Here is an 18,341-nt window from a genome sequence, read left to right on the forward strand (position 1 = left end):
TGAAGGCTCTGTGTCCCTGGCTGCCTGTCTCCAGTGATGTCCCACCTAAAGCACATCCCAGGGAGTTCCCATATCTAATCCCACAGAGGGTGTGGATTTGATCTTGGCTGCAGTGTGTGCACTGTTAAAATGTAAGGCTGCTTCACCCTCAGTGTTATAAAACAGCATCCCCTGATGAAGCCCAGGGAGAATGTTGATTTATTTTCCTGGGAACCAAGTGTGGCACAACTTTCCTTCTTTGTGATCTATCTGCAAGATAAACCCAGGCCTTAGCATCTGTCTTAAATAGTGCAGTGTTGACAAGTTCTCTTGACAGACATTGGGCTGATGTCCCCCATGACTGCATTAGCTATAGAAATGAGGCTTTAAATTGAAGCTTAGGAAGGCACTATACCAATGCTCTCTCCAAGGCATCTTCTTATTCCAGCTTTTATCATTCAAATTTGTTCTCAGTATAGCTTGGCAGCATAGCTGGCAGCTGAGTTTATCCAACACCAGCCTGTCCTGGTAACACTTCCTGGTTGGGTTTTTTTCCCTTTTCACACTTCTTAGGCTTCACCTTCTCATTTCCAACCCTGAATTAGGCTTAGACCTCATGGTTTCCAGCATGGGTGTTGCTCCTGATGGATTGTCCCTTCCATGAGAACAGTTGTGTCCTTTCCATGTCTCTGCTTGCTGGGTTCTTCAGGGGGGGGTTTCTCTGCCCTTCCATTTATCTGGGGAGGCCACCTCCCCAGCTGCTGAAAGGAGGAGGAGAGGCTCTCTGAGGGTGACAGATGTGGAAGACAGCTGTGGTTGATGATGTTCTGGAGGTGCTAATCTCTGTCAGAGCAAAGCAGCCAGTGGTGCCTGGCTCAAAGAAGGTATTAGATGCCTAAAATTCACCAGGATAAATTTCAGACCCTGTTCTTTTTGTCAGGTTCTCAATTCTCCTGGTCATTCCCCTTGTCCTTCCCTGCCTACATTCAGCATTGATCTTCTTTCAACCTAGATAAGCCTTCAGCATCCCAGATGGGCTTTCTACTGTAACAAATACACCTGAGGGATGACAATTATTGAATGGGTTTCAGTGACATTATGAAGTAGCGTAGGCTTGGGGATAAATAACTAAGTGAGCTGGAGAGGGATTAAAACTGGCTTTTGTAAATAGTGCTTCACTTGGACAATGACTTTGGCGACATGGTGAGAAAAAGGTCACCACGGTGCCTGTGCAGCCCAGCCTGCTGCTTGATAGCTGAAATAATCAGAGTGGGGCTGCCCACCTTCCATCTCTGCTGAGCAGACCTTTGTGGGATTAAACTCTCTAAGCTGCTGCAGTTCACAGAATCGAGCCCAATATCAAAAGAGAAAATAAATCCAGGGCTTCGGGTTGAATCTCCAGGCACATGTATCACACTGTAAGCAAGGCTGTGTGGTAATGCATAAGAAATGACTGGCTCAAAACTGGAGATAAGGGTTTGCTTATAAACTGAAAACATGTTTTTGCCAATTTTACAAGGGGGAAACCCTTCCTCGTCCTTCCCTGCTATTATTTTTTTCCCTGCTGTTGCAGTGCAAGCGAGAGAGGAGCCTTTGTGGAGAGGGAGGTGAAGGGCAGCACACTTGTTGCGAGGAGCTCTTGGCCATATGAAGCTTTTTTTCTCTTGGCAGCAGCAGGAGCTCCAGCAACAGATGCTGCAGCAGCGACTCCCGGCTGAGAGGCACCATATGTCTTCTCCTGTCACTCTTTCCCTAAGAACCTTCCTCCCCAGGCATCTCCGTGGCATCCTCCTTCACTTCCATTCCTCACTAGCTCCAGGGAAGCGGGAGGCACCTCTCTGCCCTTCCTCCCCAGCACTGACTGTACCATGGGAGGCTGGGATGGGGTTTGGGCAGACAGCCTGCTGTGCTCGGGGGGCCACGTGCAGAATTCTGTTTTCTGAGCCCTGGCACTGCTAGGTGTGAGTTAAACACCCCCCTGTGACAGCATCAGCCAGTGTCCCCTCGTGTCACCTCCCCTGGGAGAGCAGAGCAGCGGGTGGGATTTGGGAAGAGGTGTTGGGAGCCAGAGCCTGGTGCTGCTGTCAGGGCTCTGAATAACCTGGCTGGCAGCCCCAGCACTTGCTCAGCAACAGAGAGAGCACAAACAGCAGGTTGGTGTAAATTGGCAGTCGTGAGGGATTGTCCTGCCAGGTGTCCAAATGGAGCCACGTGTCTAACCCAGTGTTACTCACTGGAAAGCCCCTTCCTGGCCGTGCTTTGTTCTCTGTGAGCTGAGGATCGAATCACAGGAGGAGGGATTTGATTCTGCCTTCATTTGAAAAAGGTTTTCATTATATTTGCCGAGGGAAACAAATTACAGAGAAGACCTCTCAGCACTTGGACAAAATGAGTGTCTCTGAAATCCTTTGCAGATCAACAAATGTTTGAGCTGTTGGCCTGATGGATGCTGTTTAAAGACAGGGTTATTACCGCAGCAAGCAAGCAGCTGGCAGGTTGTAATAGGATGCAGAAAAAAAGTTCTCCAGGGAGAACTATGAGCACTTGTCTCCCTATAATCCTGGCTGTGCAGAGCCCTTAGCATCCCAAGTCCACATGGTGAGCTCCATGGCATTGTCCTGAGGAGATGAGGACCAGTAAGTAGCTTCTCTCTTGCTAAATAAGATGCAGGAATGGGAATGTCCTGTTCTCTGCACACTGCTCAGGTAGGGTTTAAGTGCAGCAGAAAGCAGCACAGCTTCTCTGGGACACGAGGAGCCTGACAGGAGCAGGGACAGTGGCACTTCGGGATGTGTCATTGTGGTGATTTGGAGGTGTTCTTGGGGATGGCAGCAGTGCTGGATGTTGAACTGGGAACAGATTCACCCTTGATGAGCTTGAAAGCCTTTCAGGTAGCTTCTGTCCCTGTTCTGTGGCAGCCTGGAGCAGAATCCCTGTTGGAGAAGATGTTATGTTTAGAGATGAAAAATTTGGCTGATCAAAATGCTAGGTGTTTATTAGTGTGGCTTGAAGCATTATTTAAAGATGTATCATAAACTGACCAAGCAAAGTGTCAAACATCCTTGGTTTTGTTGAGGTTTTAACTGCTTCTTCAGACCCTCAATGAAACCCCACACCTCAACACTTGATAGTGTTCAGGCATTTCTGGATGGTGAGAGTTACTGCCAGGAGCTAAATACCTGTGTCCCTTCTTTCAAAGAGCAAACAGAAATGAGAGATGCAGATGAAGTGGCTTTGGAAAGCACTTCATCCCCTGTCATTGCAGAGGTTTCTGCTTAGGAGGTGGACACAGGTGTCTGAGCTGTCCCCACCTGTGCTGTGGGTAAGGTACAAGGGGATGCACTGGGGGATGTTGGGGTTATTCTGGGGGGGAAGTTTCCAGGCCTGTTGGCAGCTCTCCACCACCTATCTGGAAGAGGTGATATACAGCATATTAATGACCTATTCTGGTGGCATTTAATTGGTAAGTGGTGAGTGCCAGAAAGTGAATTTATTCTAAAGGTTGTAGATGAGTGAAAAAGGGGCAGGAGGGAGCAAAATGAGATTTGGGCTCTGGAATTCTTCTTGCCATCAGTACTGCATCTCTCTTTGACCTGTGTCTTCTGCACATCTTCCTTTCCTTTTGTATGTAAAAATGTTCTGTTTTGAAATAAGCAATCTGAGTGGTATGACTCACCCTTACAGGAAAAAAACCAAACCCCCCAAAAAAACCCCACAAAATCCAAACGAGGAGCCAGGCTTTGCTGCTTCCTGGCTTGACAGCACTAACTGGGGAGCCTGGAGGCAGAGCATGCCCGACCCCCACCAGACTGGGGGCTGCTTCATCAGTCCTTCTCCAAGCCCAGCTTGAGAAACAGGCTGAGCACCAGGTGAAATCCCCTTCTCTCCCCAGGCACAGGAGCTTCTCTCCCTGCAGCAGGAGCTGGCAGCCCAGCCAGGTGCCAGCTGTGTCCCCCCAGCACGGGGTGTCCCAGTCTCTCCCATTCAGCCACTGGTGGCTCCTGGAGCTGGCAGTGCTGGTGCTGCAGCAGAAGGGAGCTCTGCTGCTTCCTTGGTTTGTTTTTAATCATTATTTTATTAAAGGAATAGGTACGGTGCCATCAGATAACTTTTTGTGGATGTTCTGTCAGTCTTGGGCAGCCTTATTATTTTTAATATCTCAGCACTGCTGGTTTGTTGTGCTGGGAACATTCAAGTATTGATCTGCGGATTCTTTTGTTACCTGCAGGAGAAAGAAAGTCCCTTTCCCTCACTCCCGTGCTGAGAGAAACAAAGAATCAGGGAAGGTAGATGCTATCTGACACTTGCTTGCATGCCAAGGTGATTTCTGAGAAGTGCAGAGCCAGTTACTGACTCATAACTGGGGGTTCTGTTCACACTGTTAATAGGTGCATTTATTTTTTTTTTTTTTCAATGGCAAACAAGGATGCTCACTTGGGGAGAAACCAAGGCAAGCACCCTTTTTTCAGCTTCCAGAAGCCTTCCCACGGGAGTTTTTCCCTGCTATAGGGGACAAAGTGGTGTCCAAAGGTGTTTCTGGAAGGGGAGACTCTCGGGTCCCTCCTGGACTTCTCTTGCTGGGCAGGTTGGTGGGTCCAAAGGGTGTGTAGGGGATGGGGAGGCTGCCAGGACCAGCCTGAGTTATTGCACCATCTGGGTCTGGAATTTGCACATCTCTGCATGATGTGAACTTGTAATGCTCAGTTGCTGTGCTGTCAGGTGGGGCTCAGCCTTGCCCCTGTGCAGAGATGGCCACAAACCCACTTGTGGAGTAATGCACAACAAAGGTTGAGACCTTTGTCATTTAGTGAGGAAGCACAGTGGGTTGTTTGGTTGGCCTAGAAAGGGAGAGATGGGGTTCCTTGGCTATGGCCCCCCACATGGTGTGTATTCCCCAGCTCTCTGCTCTCAGTTACCCTGTGTGTAACATGCCTGATTCTTGCTGTAGTGGTGAGCGTGGTGGAAGCATGTTCTGTTTTCTGTTTGTTTATTTATCCTATTTTCTCCCTCTGCAAAGCTTGATATAGGTACAGAGCTTCAAAAATGTACACGAAATAGAATAACAGATAACTGTGATTTGGTTACAAAGCAATAATTTCAGTCGACAGGTCTAGCTGCTAAAATAAAACACAAGAGAGAAATAGGATCAGTTTATAAATGTCAGCAGAGAACCCCCTGCAAGTGAGTTGCTGCCTTGAAGCCAGCTCTGGTGCTGTTATTCCTTCTAATATATTATAAGAAGAAATAAGTCTGAAAAAATCTTGCTGACCAAGATTAAAAGAACAGGGCTATAAATTAAATTCTTCCTCGGTGTCAGTTTAAGGAACTTTCAGGACAAGCTGAAGACCTCCAAATAAGACAGATGCTAATTCACTGGGAAGACCTCCAGACCATGTGTTTTTAGGCAGGGGATGCTCAGACCCGTGGCAGCACCCAGGCAGGGTGACAGTTTGCCTGGGGAGAGATGTCAGGCAGACAGGAGTCGTGCTCCAGCTCGTGTAGGAGAGCAAAACCCATCCCTGTGCTGCTGCAGCTGCAGTGGGCACCAGGAGATAAAGGGATTAAATGGAGAACAGGAATAACTCTGTCACAGCAGAGCATTGCCACAGGATCAGCTTGGAAAATAAATGCTGTCGCTTTGCTTTGACATTTATTCCCAATGAATACCTTGTCATTCGTGCAGTGGGAAGGGTTTGTGGCCCCCAGGAAGCGTGGTACCTGTTGGACTCTTTTTGGCTGCAAGGCAAAGGGCTGAGTGATGGAGCAGCAGCTTCCTCCAGTAGCAGAGCTGCAATGCACACCCCTTCGGATTGACATCTGCTATTTTTCTGAGGTGGCCAGGAGGAAAAAAGATCAGAAAATTGCTGAAATAGAAACTTGTTTTTATATTATTTTTAATTGAGTTCTCTTTCCTAACAGTGGCTTAATACAAGCAATAAGTAAAAAATTAATTCCTCTAGATAAAAAAAAAAAAAAAAAAAGCTATTAGGAGTGTGATTCTGTATCAACAGCACGTGAAGCTGTGTAATTGCTCACATATGTATCCCTCTGGTGTGTGCTCCCAGTCACTGAATAGTATCAAATTATAGGATTCAGAGAGAATAAGCTATTTTTAAGGGAAATGTCTAGAAGCTGCCTGTTGAACCTGATTGAAATTCAGGATTTCCAGCTTGCTCATTTAAATCAGCGATTTTAATCACATTATTCAAGTCAACCCACCCTCAAACACACTTCAAGAATAATACCCCAAACTAAACAAGACCGAAGACCTCCCCCTGCCTCAAACATCTGTAGTATTTTAAGGGGCTAGGCCAGTCTTTTTGCTGAAAACACAGATGTTTTTCCTGCTTTGTTGAATAAAGCAGCGTTTTTGTCCTGCTGGGGCACGAACCTGCATGCAGGGGCGAGGAGGAATCCTGGCAGCACTGAAAGCTGCTGGAATACACCAGGGCTGGAGGGTTCTGCTCTGAGGTCTGGATGGTCTCAGTCAAATCTCGTTTAGGGAAGTGTCAGGAAGCAGAAGCAGGAAGGGTCTGAGGTCTCCTCTGATGGCAGCCTCCTAATTTCAGTTGTTCTGGGTTTGTGAACTCGCTCACTCCGGGGTTTGCGTTTTCTTTTATTTACTTCTCGCTGAAAATAGAAACTAGGAGGGCTCTGCTCTTCTGGAGGCTGCTGCCTCGCTTTCTCTTTAGATGTATCTTTTAAGCAAAACCCATCAGCTTCATTCCTCTCCCCTGGCAACCGAGCGAACTAATGTGGCCAGATGCACCGGGAGCACGACAGGCAGGATACACTGTACTCCTCTAATGGGGACGTTTATTTCTGGCTGTGCTGTGCTGCAGCCAGGGCTCTGGCTGTAACCTGGGCTGTCCTGGTGCTGGTGACCTGGCCAGGAAAGCCCCTGGCTGGGGAAAGGCCCCAGCTCACCCTTTGCTTTCTGTTTATGCCCATGGAGGAGGAGGACATGCAATATCATGTTATAATTCTATTTATTTTTTTAATCTTTGCTGGCTGTCTCCTGCCTCAGTGTCTCCTGAAACCAGGAGAAGAGATATGGTGTTATGCTTTTGATGGAGATCCTACAAAGTCTGTTCTGACTTGCATGTCCCTCCTGTGAGGGGAACAGCTCCGAGTTCCTGCAGAGCTCACCTTCTGGAAGTGGGGAGATGCTGATGTAGATACACAGATTAAAACTCCAATGTATCACAAGTTGTGGAGCAGGAGAGGGTTCAGTCCATGCTGGGAAAGCATGGCACACGTGCAGGAGGCACATCTGGCCTGTCCTTGCCTAGTTTCAGATGGGAAGATAATCAGGTCTGTCCCCTCACGTATCCAAGAGCTATCAGAAATGCTTCTTGTTTAAAGAGGAAATAATCCCAACTGGATTTTCTGGGTTTTTCTCAATGCAATTTATACCTGCTCGATGGCTTTAGGCTTTGAAATGTTTTTGTCTGAATAGTGACAAACATCCAAGGCTTGTGTAGGAAGCAGTGGGTCCTTTGATCAGTGAAATGTCTCTTTGGTCTTGGGGGAATCAATCCAGCCATTCCCTAGACTAGAGGATTTTTTCTTGGAGAACATGTATTTATTGTACAAAATAATTATCCTTGTCTTTGCTCCTGTTTGGTAGGAGATGCTGCCTCTCTCCTACATGCTGTGGTATTTTATCCTGGGCGTCATTTTATGCAAAAGGAAAAAGATAAAGGAAAAAAAAAATTCTTAATAGGGAAACCTCAATGAGGGAGAGGAGTATGAGCAGCTGTGTGTCTGTCTGTCCCTGTGCAGTTAAGATCTCTATTTATTGAGCTTCCACCCTTGCTCTCCCAAGCAGGCACATTTCTTGCATTAGAAGTGATGTCAAGAAGCAGCAACCAGATGTTGCCACCTCTCCATCCCTCTGCTGGCTGGCTGTTGGGATGTACCTGTAGGGAATTGTCACCAAGAAAAAACCACTGAATTTCCCATCTTTTTCTGCACTTAAAACCAAAGCTTAATGTATTCTGTGTATATTTGTTGGCAGATAGTAGTGATCATATATTCCTTTTAATACAATATTTCCAAACCAGCCCAGCCTCACCTTGGTACTCTTGATATTCAGTGTACCTGCTTGTACTCTGCAGCATGCTTTGATTTCACTTTGGCAGCTGTACTTTATGCTCTCTACTTCAAATCTGCAACCAATTCCCCTTTCTCCAGGTAGTCTCCAAGTCCACTCCTGATGTGGGTTTGGAATTGGCTCAGGAGGGAGCTGGTGCTCTGCTCAGCTTGGGGTCCCTCCTCCCCGGTGGCACAGAGCCATCCCAGCTTCATGGGGACACATTTGTGGGTCAGGGTGGCATCTCTTCAGGGCTGAGATGGTGTTTGGGTCAAAGGGACATTGCTGGAGGGGGGAGAGTGGTCAGCAGCTCTGCCCCCATGCACCACCTGGGATGAGACTTTCCTATCTTTTAGGCAGGGGTGTGTGTGCTTTCTGCTCACCCTTCCTTCACAAAGCTGACACCAGGCACTTGCCCTAAAACAGCCCCACCTGTGTTTGTAGGTCAAGCTGTTCCTGCAGGGTCACACGTACGATTAAATCTGCAGACAGGAGAGAGAGAAGCCAAGCTCCCTGAGAGTGAAAATGGAAAAAGCGACACGAGAGAAGAGAGAAGAAGAAAAAGGTACAGTGATGGAAAGTATCAGGGTGAGTGGGCTGAGGGACTCAGGTCTTTCCTTAGGGCCCGGGTTCCCTGCTGCACACAATTCCTGCCTCTTCCCAAGCCCTCGCTCCTGGTTTCAGAGTTCAGCAGTGCTGAAAACTGAGCCTTATCTTCAGTGATCCCATCCAGGTGGCTGTGCCCTGAGTTGCATGTTCTGAGACACCTTCAGGGCCTCTCATGCCACGATGCTGAAACTAAATTTGCAGTGTGGCTTCTTCCAGTGACATCTGTTCCTTTGAGATGTTTGCAGAAATCTCTCTGAAACTACTTTCTGAGCTTGAACCACCAGAGCAGCTGTGAGGGGCTTTGTTTGTGCTGACCTGAGCCAGGTGGCACAGGTTGGGCTCTGTGCAGTCAGCAGGCTCACAGCATCCATTCAGACCTCACTTATTGCTGATGCTCTCCTTAGGTCACGCAGCCTTCCCTCAACCTACGGTTTCTAATCTTTTTTAAAAGTTCCACTGGTGCTGACTTTCCCCCCCCTTGGCACCTTCCTCCCAAAGAAAAGTTCCAGGAACTTCCTTTCCTAAATTGTGTGGGATTCGGCACCACTTCCCTCGTTCCCCAGTTATTCCTGCTTGGAGCATGGGGAGGCTCTTTAGCTTCATGATGCCTCTTGCTTTCCTTTTTTTAGAGCAAGAGTGTTTGTGGCCCAGGTAAACACTCTCTAAACCAAGGAGACAGGCAGAAAGAGCAGCACAACAGATTTTTTAGCACTTTTATCTAATTTCTGCATGATTTTTTGTACATGACAGTCATCACAACCTCAGCTGTAGATATCTGTGAGTCCTTGGCAATGATTTAGGGACACAGTACTGCTTTTTTGGTTTTTCCCTGAAAAAATGTCCTGCTCTTCTGTGTTGCTACACGAAATTCAGAGCCATAAATTACTCAGCTATTTTTACTGTGTTAGGACTTGAGGTTTTGAGTCAGCGTGCAGATTGCAGAGCCTTTTTTGACTGTCAGGGTAGAGGTGTCAGCAAACTGCACCCAAAATACAGCACTTGGACTAATCTTTTTCTGAGTGTGGAGTTTTCATACGTGTTGTAAGGGTGATGTGTGGAAATCTGAGCCCTCCTAGCTCCTTTCCTCCTGGTGTTATCCATTGCTAGACAATCACAATGCAAATATTATCCATCCAATTGTGTATTTATAACATGTTTTGCTTTGTTTCCTCTGCAAGGCTGGGCAAGGTGGATGTGGACTCAAATTCATTCACATCCCAGGAGCTCAAAAAGGCATTGGCTAAAATGAAGGAAAGTGAGAAGGCAGAAAGCAAGGTAAGGAGGGTTTCCTGTTTCTAAAGCAATTCACAGGAGATAGATGTAAGCACTCTATGTTGCACATCTTGGAAGGATGGTGGTTCAAATAATTGCTTGGAAAAAATTCTGTCCAGACTGATCTTCTGGTGAATATAGACATATCTTGGCTTGTTAGTGATACAGTTCCCTGGGAAACTTGAACTAGTCCTGGATTTTCTGTAAAAATGGAAACTTTTTGTTAAGGTCCATTTTATTAATTTCAAAATTCAAAACCTTGTGTTACTTCTAAGTGCCTAAATGTATTCTCACAGCTCAGGGTGTTTCTTGTTAATAATTATCCTGTGAGCTATCTGGGAGGAGGGGCTGCAGTGCTGGAGTGGGCTGGGATCAGCAGTTTAACCATCAGATGAAGCAGCACAATGGTATTTGTGAAGGAATAATAGAACAGAACGAGGAATTTGCTTTGCTGCTCACTGTCTACTTGGTTGAGGTTCCCAATCTCGTTCCCTGGGCACTGAAACCCCAATAGCCAGGCTGAAGCATGGACTGAAATTTCCTTATATAAGCTGTAAGTCTCTCTGGTTACAAATAGCCCACAATAAAATAGTGTATAAAATAGGTCCAAAGTAGAATAGAACAGAATTAGTGCTTCCAGCCCTCTCCAGGCTTGGGGCTGGTCCCAAGCTGCTGGCATGATGCTGGTGGGGCAACGTGTGACAAGTTAGGTGGATCACAGCCTTACTCCCCTCTTCCACTCACCATGATTTCCTTAGGCCCTGGCTCCTCCTGCTGCCTTAACACTGTCTCAGTCAAAGGAAAAGTGAGGAAGGAGACAAGGTTGGAAAGTTTTGGAGCTGCAGAAAGTCTTCTTATTTTTTCCCCTCTATCCTGGCACCCAGGGCATTATTTCATTTTCTCCAAGATTATTTGTGCACCAGCCACCATTACGGATAGAAGGACTTGTTGAGATGAGTGTCATTTAAATACAAAAATTAGTGATGCTCAATTATGGGAAAATAAGCCAGATTTGGAAAAAAGCCTGTTAGAATATTATTGTCCCAGCAACTGGGCTAAAGCTGGCTGCATCTAATGGACCTAAAGTACTCCATTTAAAATCACTCCTGCAGGGAGCAAATTCATCCTTGAAGTACGTGTGTCAAAGTAAATTGAGTTACACCAAGTGTGTTCCCAGCTCTGCAAAAGCAGCTCCGTGGGCTTGGGGCAGGAGTGGCTTTCTGTCTCACTGCCTGCTACCTCTCATAATTAGGCCAGGAATCATAACTGCTGCTGTTTGGCTGCTATTAGGCTGACTTTACTTCCATCATTCAGTTTTTTCCCTCGGATTGCTGGAGCTCTTGGCTTCTCTTCACACGTGGAGGAGCAGGACAGTGCTTGCAGGGGAGAGCAACTTTCTATCTGGGGTTCACTCTTTGGATAAAACCTGATTTTGGTGGGTTTGTTGGGGGAAGAAGCCCTTTCTAAAGAGCTTTCTTGTTTTCTTCTCCTGGGGCAGCCCATCTGTCTTCTCTCCTTCTTCTGTCCCTGCCTGCTCCAGTGCCACCAGTTCTGATGCTGGAGATTTGGCCCCTGCCCATGCTGGGGCTCTCTTAGAGAACATAAAAAAACCCATGGCCAGCAGGTTGAGAGAGGCACTGCTGTCCCTCTGCTGCAATCTCTTGGGACCCCACCTACAGTACTGGGTCCAGTTCTGGGGTCCCCAGCACAAGAAGGACACAGAGCTCTTGGAGTGAGTCCAGAGGAGTTCACACAGATGATCCAAGGGCTGGAGCAGCTCTGGAGCCAGGCTGAGAGTTGGGGGTGTTCAGGCTGGAGAAGAGAAGGGAGCAATGGGGAGACCTCAGAGCACCTTCCAGTGCCTGAAGGGGCTCCAGGAAAGCTGGGGAGGGACTTGGGACAAGGGCCTGGAGGGATAGGATGAGGGGGAATGAGGGCTTTCAGATGCAAGAGGGGAGATGGAGAGGAGATGGGAGGGAGAAATTCCTTGGGGTGAGGGTGCTGAGCCCCTGGGTGCCCAGGTTGCCCCCAGAAGCTGTGGCTGCCCCATCCCTGGCAGTGTTGAAGGTTGGATGGGGCTTGGAGCCCCCTGGGCTGGGGGAGGGGTCCCTGACCATGGCAGGGGGGTTGGAACTGGATGATCTTGAAGGTTCCTTCCAACCAAAACCATTCAGTGATCTCTGACATAGCCTTTTCCTTCTCACCACACTCCTTTCTGCAGCTCTCAGTTCCCTGTAGCCCTTGGGTGCTGTTTGTACAAAGGAGAAGAGGCTCACCACAGGATGAGCTGTCTCCTGGCCAAGCCCCATGGCACTTCAGCTGCCCTCTCTTGGGTCCTGTCCTCCTGCTTCCCTCTCTGGCAGCTTCTGACCCTGGCAAAGCCATCCTGAAACATGTGAAGTGTTCGGGATGATGAAAGCATCTTTGTATGCATCCAAGGAGATATCCTTGATGTCAGTGGTATGGAGTCACTGCTGGATGGGACCTCCAGAGGTCTCCAGCCTCACCTCCAGCTCCAAGCAGGGTCAGCTGTGAGATTGGGGTGGTTGCTGAGGGCTTTTTGAAGTCAGGTTTTGAGAAGATTTGCTTGCAGGCAAACAGGGAGCCTGCAGCAGTGCTGCCTGCTTCTGGGCTGGATGATGTTCTGGGAGGTGCATAGGATGTCAGAATGGTGTACAAAGCCCCAGGGGCAGGCTCTGCTCCTCAGGGAGTGCTTTCTGGTACCCAAGGTGGGTAGCTCACAGATCACAGGGTTCCTGGGCTCCTCAGGAAGTGCTGCCCCTACAGATCTGATGCACACACAGCTGGGTTCCCCTTGTGAATCTGGGGCTGGGGTTTCTTTCTACATCTATTACCTGCCTTCATCTCTGGTTTTCCTCTTGCTTTCAAGGCCCGTGAGGAAGAGGTGAAGAAAAAGTTCCGGCCCATAGAGCAGCTGAAGGAGGAGTTCGAAAAACTGAATGTGAAGTTGGAAACAGATTATGAAATTATGGTGAAATTAATCAGCAAATTCAACAGCTCTGCCTCCACACTGGATGAAAAAGTAGCGGCGCTTTACGACCTTGAATATTATGTTCACCAGGTAACAAAAATGTGTTGGTAACTACCATGTAAAATCCAGGAGATGCAGTGTCATAAATGTGGGTTTATATTTCTTATCGGGATCGGGTAATACAAATTGCTTAATTAGCATAATCCTGGGACAATAACAGACAGCAGAGGGCTACTGCAGGCTTATTTTCCATCCAAGTTAGAATAAATCATCACTCGTACCAGTAGTGAGCAGTTTCCCAGGGGTTAGTGGTGCCTGATTTGTTGTCTGCTCTCAGGCTTTTTTCCTCCCGTTCCTTTTTTATGCTAAAACATCACAAAAAGGGATTTTATCTGCCATTTTGGGGGCAGTATAGTGATGGCTGCTAAAAGAAATAGTTTTTTACTTGCTTCCATGGAAAGGAGTTCTGGTTGGATGTAGGTCTCTCTACACCAGTTCACCGAGAAGATCTCTGTACTGGGGAAGACAAGTCACCCTAAAATTTGGATTTTGTCCTGGCATGAGTAAGAAACAGCAAGTAGAGCCTCTGGCAGCTGGGACAGTGGCAGAACAGACTGAAGAGGCTCAGGCAAATGGCAAGTTGCTGATGATCAGCTGAGCTGTGCTAATCAGCTCAGTGTGAGGGCAGATTTATTTCCTGAAATTTCACTTCCTCGGGTTTATCCTCACGCTTTTTACCCCCCTCCTTTGGTCTCTCTTGCTTTGCTTTCAGCTCACACATTTTTCCCTCCTGTTAGTTGCAGGCTCTGTGCACTCCACTCTCCTCCCTTGGCTTGAGTGGTGGGTGTTTGGGTACCCACTGAAAGGACTGGGCTTCTCCTTGCCCTGGAAATGGGAGAGTCTGGAGCAAACTGGGAGATCTTTCAGCAGTGCTCTCAGTAACTTGATCTTTCCAGAAGGTGAATGGGACAGTTCTTGGGATGAGCCAGATGTCTCTGGCACAGCACTAAGAGCCCCGAGTGGCATTCTGGGGGGAAGGTGACTGAAGCAATGTGCTACTGAGAGAGGGAGTGCATGCACCAAGTAATAGAAGTGTTATTTCCAGGGCTCTTTGTCTTGAATTTCCACACTAAATCTCTGTCATCCTCATGCAGAGGCTTCCTTGCTGTTTGTTCTCAATGCTTTTGTTTCACTGATGGCATCTGTCTGACTCAGAGAATAAATGTGAACAATGGGTGCCCAAGGAGCTCATACTCAGGGCTAATTCTTTGTCGTTAAGGGTGCCAGAGCATCAGTTGCTCAAAAGCAACTTCCAAAACCCCTGGGATGTTTTGGATTCCAGAATAACTGCCTGGACAATTCCAGCACAAAATCCCACCTGCTTGTATCATGGGATGGGGCAAACAATTCCAGAAAGGGGAGAGGAGTAGGGAAGCAGTTCCTGCCCCCTCTGCAGGGACTGGAGCATCAAAGGGAACAGCATCAAAGGGGCTGGGAAGGGGGAGAAATGTCAGGGGGGCTGGCAGGGAGCACAGGGGCCTCCTTTGTGCATCCATCACAAGGTTGCTCTGTGCCCACGCTGTCAGGGCAGGTGGCTGGGCAGCACCTTCTCATCAGGCAGGAAGCTGATAAGAAATATGACTTGTCTCTAAGCCAGCGTGGCTTTTCCTCCTCTTTTCTTCTTCCAGCCAGTTGAATGCGTCCAGAGCATTATCTCTGCTTGGTACTGACTTTAGCAGCACTGGCTTAATGTAATTACTGAACAACAGCCAAATATGCTTGTACTGCATAACCCAGGAAGGGCTGAACTTCTCAGGAGTCCTCGGTGGCCTCTAGAGGACAGGGATTCTTGCAGGCATGGGTGCCCCAGGGCAGCACTCAGACACATTTGAGACCAGTTCTGGCTCTGCAGCTCCCTGTTCCCCCAATCTCCATTTGAATGGTTCCACAGCTTTTGGTAACTGCTCCTGGCCCTCAGGCTGCTTCCTCCAGGGCACAAGTTGCCCTTTCAACTGGAAAATCATAGGATTCCAGACTGGTTTGGGTTGGAAGGGACCTTAAAGCCCATCCAGTGCCACCCCTGCCATGGTCAGGGACACCTCCCTCAGCCCAGGGTGCTCCAAGCCCCATCCAACCTTCAACACTGCCAGGGATGGGGCAGCCACAGCTTTTGGGGGCACCCAGGGGCTCAGCACCCTCTCAACAAACAATTTCTTCCTGCTGTCCAACCTAATTCTTTTTCCAGTTGAAAGCTATTCCTCCTTGTCCCATCCCTCCAAGCCCTTGTCCAAAGTCCCTCCAGTTTTTTTTGTAGACCCTGAAAATGCTGTACCCCGTAGGGTTGCAGGCAGGGGGTGCTGTGCTCTCCTTGGCATGGTTGTGAGCACCCAGGAGTGGAGGGACACGCAGCAGCAGCCTCTGAGCTTCCTGCCAGGCAGCAGTGGGGAAGCAGTGGCTGGACCCGAGCTGGGGCAGATCTGTGCTCCTGCTTGTGGAGTGTCAGCTCAAGGACTCTGTGTTTGCTCAGCTTTTGGTTGCCAGCTCTGGTTTGTTTCTCATCAGTCAGGATTCAGCTTGGCATGTTTGGGGAGCCCATCTTGGAGAAGGAGCAGGAAGGTTTGGCTTGCTAGGTTATCTGTAATGCGTAAAACCAAATGCAAATGTGAGGAGGCCAAAGCATAACTCATTTATAAACAGAATTCACGGTGCTTGCACAGCAGTGTGAGGAGCCAAGGCCCATTCTCACGCATTGCAGGCTCTTTCTCTCAATTATTTACTCGCCTTATCTTCCTCTCTCCCCTCCTCTGACATGACCATTTCTCATTGCTGATTTCCCCCCCGTTGCGTTTGCCTGACATGCGGCTCCATCCTCCCTTTCCTTTTCTAACACTTTCCCTCTCCCTTCCCCTCCTCTTTTTCTTTCTCCTCCGCTTCGAAGCCGTTCCCTGAATAACTGTTGTCATGTTTGCTCTTCTCCCACCCCTCTCCTCGCCCACCTTCCCTGTGTGCTTTACTCAAGAGCTCTTTTGAGCTTTGGCTTTCTTCCACGCTGTTTGCTGCGGACTGAAGCGAGGCACGAGCTGCCTTGCAGCATCCACTGCTCTCCCAAGAGGTTAATACTTTCAAGTTGTTGAGTTTGGGGGGTTTGTTGGTTTTATAAGAGGGAGGGAGGGAGCTCTTGCACCAGACTCCAGTTAAAAAATAAATAAATACATCTTTCATAAGAAACTTTACAGCATGCTTTATATTCTGCCATTGAGGTGTCTCGCTGATGCTGGGGCTGGCCTGAAGGACTCCAGTGCTGATGAGGGTACAGTGACTTTACCACGAGGGATGCTGGATGCAAACTTCTGCCAGTCTTAGCATTCCCTCTGGAGCAGAAGTCAACGTCCAACTCCAGCATTAAAACAGCCCCAGAGTTTTCACAGAGGCTGAGCAATCAAAGCCCCCTCCGGTAGCTGAAATTGGGTTGCTTTGTAGTTAAAGATGAGCCTGCAGAAAAGTAAGAGGTCTGGCAGGTCCCGTTTATAGGGACAGTTAAAAAAAGGGGATCTGAAAGGCTACAAAAGCAGCTGCAAATCCTAAATCAGCCCCAGCAGACCTGCAGAGATGGGCTTTCTGTTGCCAGCTTTGCAGAGGGGCAGCTCCCCAGGGTCTGCTTTGGTAACCACATGCCTGTAGGACATAAAGCTAAGTAGCTTCTTCATTCAGTTGGGTACCTAAAATATCCAGCTTTTGGCCAATTTTGGGCAAGGCGCACAGTTGAGATTAAAATAACAGTGAGCATGAAGTCACTGTCAACCAAGAGGGTGTTCAAGCTGGAGCATGGTGCCTGGGACCAACGTCCCCTGCACACCTTATGGTGTTTGTCCTGTCCCACCCCATTGCTGAAGCTGGGGAGCTCGGTTTGCCCAGCTGATAAATCATATTTAGGTTCTATTTCCATCTACCAACATATGCTGTTGTCTCCCTGTCTTACAGGGAGGAGAAATGTTGAAATTCCAAAACCACGGGTTTTTTGTTTGCTTGTTTTTTGAGCACTCGATTCTGAATGTTCATCAGATTCTTCTTTAAACTGCAAACAAAAAGAAGAAGAATCTTTGAAAACTAAAATGCATTTTTCTGACTTTATATTGAGTTTTGTACTTGAAGCACTTGGTGTTGTTTCTCTAAATTCTGTTTGTGAGCCACTTAGAGCCTTTTTCTAATCAAATTGCAGATGCCGATTGTGATTTTGTGCCCAGTTCAAGTCAAAGCCTACTGGATCCCCACTAATGTTTAGAATTTTCCCTATTGACACTTAGTCTGCTTCAGAAAAATCACTGCTCAGGCTGCCCTGTGGAGAAGCTCCTGGCTGACCCTTCCAGGTAGTGACTGGCTTTTTCCTTGTGAAGCTGTTAAGGAAAACCACCCAGGAGGGCAGAGGATGCTGCCCGGGTACTGATGCTGCCAGCAGGCTCTGAAACATCCCTCACTCCAGGTTCTACAATTACATCAATTCATTAATTGCACTTGCAAAACATACAATTCCCTGCATTCCCACGGATGCCTGCTCAAGTGAGAGAGCAAATAATTTGTTTTGGTTTTGTTGTTTATTTTTGACACCACCAGATTTACCAGTTTTTTTTTTTTTTACATTACCTAAATTCTCAACACACCCATCCAGAATAGTTTTGATAGGTAATCAAAGTATTTGAGTTTTCAGCCATACCTTCTGCATGTGATAACAGCCACCCATCATCAAACTGTGCTTCTGCAACTGTGGCATTGCTGCTCCCAGGCAGTTTTGTACAAAATTCAAACCACAGTGGTTCCCTCTTAATTTTTAATTCCTTTTAAAACTCGGGGCCGGTGTCTAGGAGAGAAGAGATGCTGTGCTTTCCAAAGCCAGGCATTCTCCAAGAGTCCTTGAGTGGGATCTGGTCTGGGGGTTTGTACTGATGGGGACCTGTTCTCTCCCAGGTGGACAATGCTAAGGATTTCCTCTCCATGGGTGGGCTCCAGCTGGTGATCCAGGGGCTGAACAGCACCGAGGCCGTGCTGAAGGAGCACGCTGCTTTCGTCCTGGGAGCTGCCCTGTCCAGGTGAGCTCTCTCCCACCCAGCTTGGGAGGGTGAAAACCTGCCAAATTGTCTTCCCCTCTGCCTAACCCTCCCCTTGCAGCACCACTTACCCTGGTCAGCTTGTCAGTGTGTCCTCACCCTGCTCGTTAGACTTAACCAGCAGTAATTCAGTGTGGAAGCAATGATTGTTGCTTGATTTCTTGTTCTTACAAAGTCCAAGGGGGGAATAGTTCTGCTTCCCTCTCTCTTCCCTTGATGTAAGGAGAGCTGATTGCAGAAATATCTTGACTTTTGTGGTCTTCATAGGGGGGTTTTAGCCCTATGGGTGTGT

The 18,341-nt window shown here is 47.9% G+C and overlaps 1 protein-coding gene across 2 annotated transcripts in view; it reads left to right on the forward strand.

Moving 5' to 3' along the window:
* Positions 1-18,341, forward strand: part of SIL1 (SIL1 nucleotide exchange factor) — an 80,441-nt gene that overhangs the window by 30,441 nt on the left and 31,659 nt on the right. For both annotated transcript variants that reach the window (XM_071758738.1, XM_071758739.1), the window contains 4 exons: positions 8,519-8,639; positions 9,862-9,958; positions 12,846-13,037; positions 17,910-18,031. In XM_071758738.1, the coding sequence (XP_071614839.1) occupies positions 8,519-8,639; positions 9,862-9,958; positions 12,846-13,037; positions 17,910-18,031 (532 nt within the window). The remainder of the gene's footprint in view (positions 1-8,518; positions 8,640-9,861; positions 9,959-12,845; positions 13,038-17,909; positions 18,032-18,341) is intronic.

Source organism: Heliangelus exortis, chromosome 15, assembly GCF_036169615.1.
Source record: "Heliangelus exortis chromosome 15, bHelExo1.hap1, whole genome shotgun sequence".
Taxonomy (NCBI): domain Eukaryota; kingdom Metazoa; phylum Chordata; class Aves; order Apodiformes; family Trochilidae; genus Heliangelus; species Heliangelus exortis.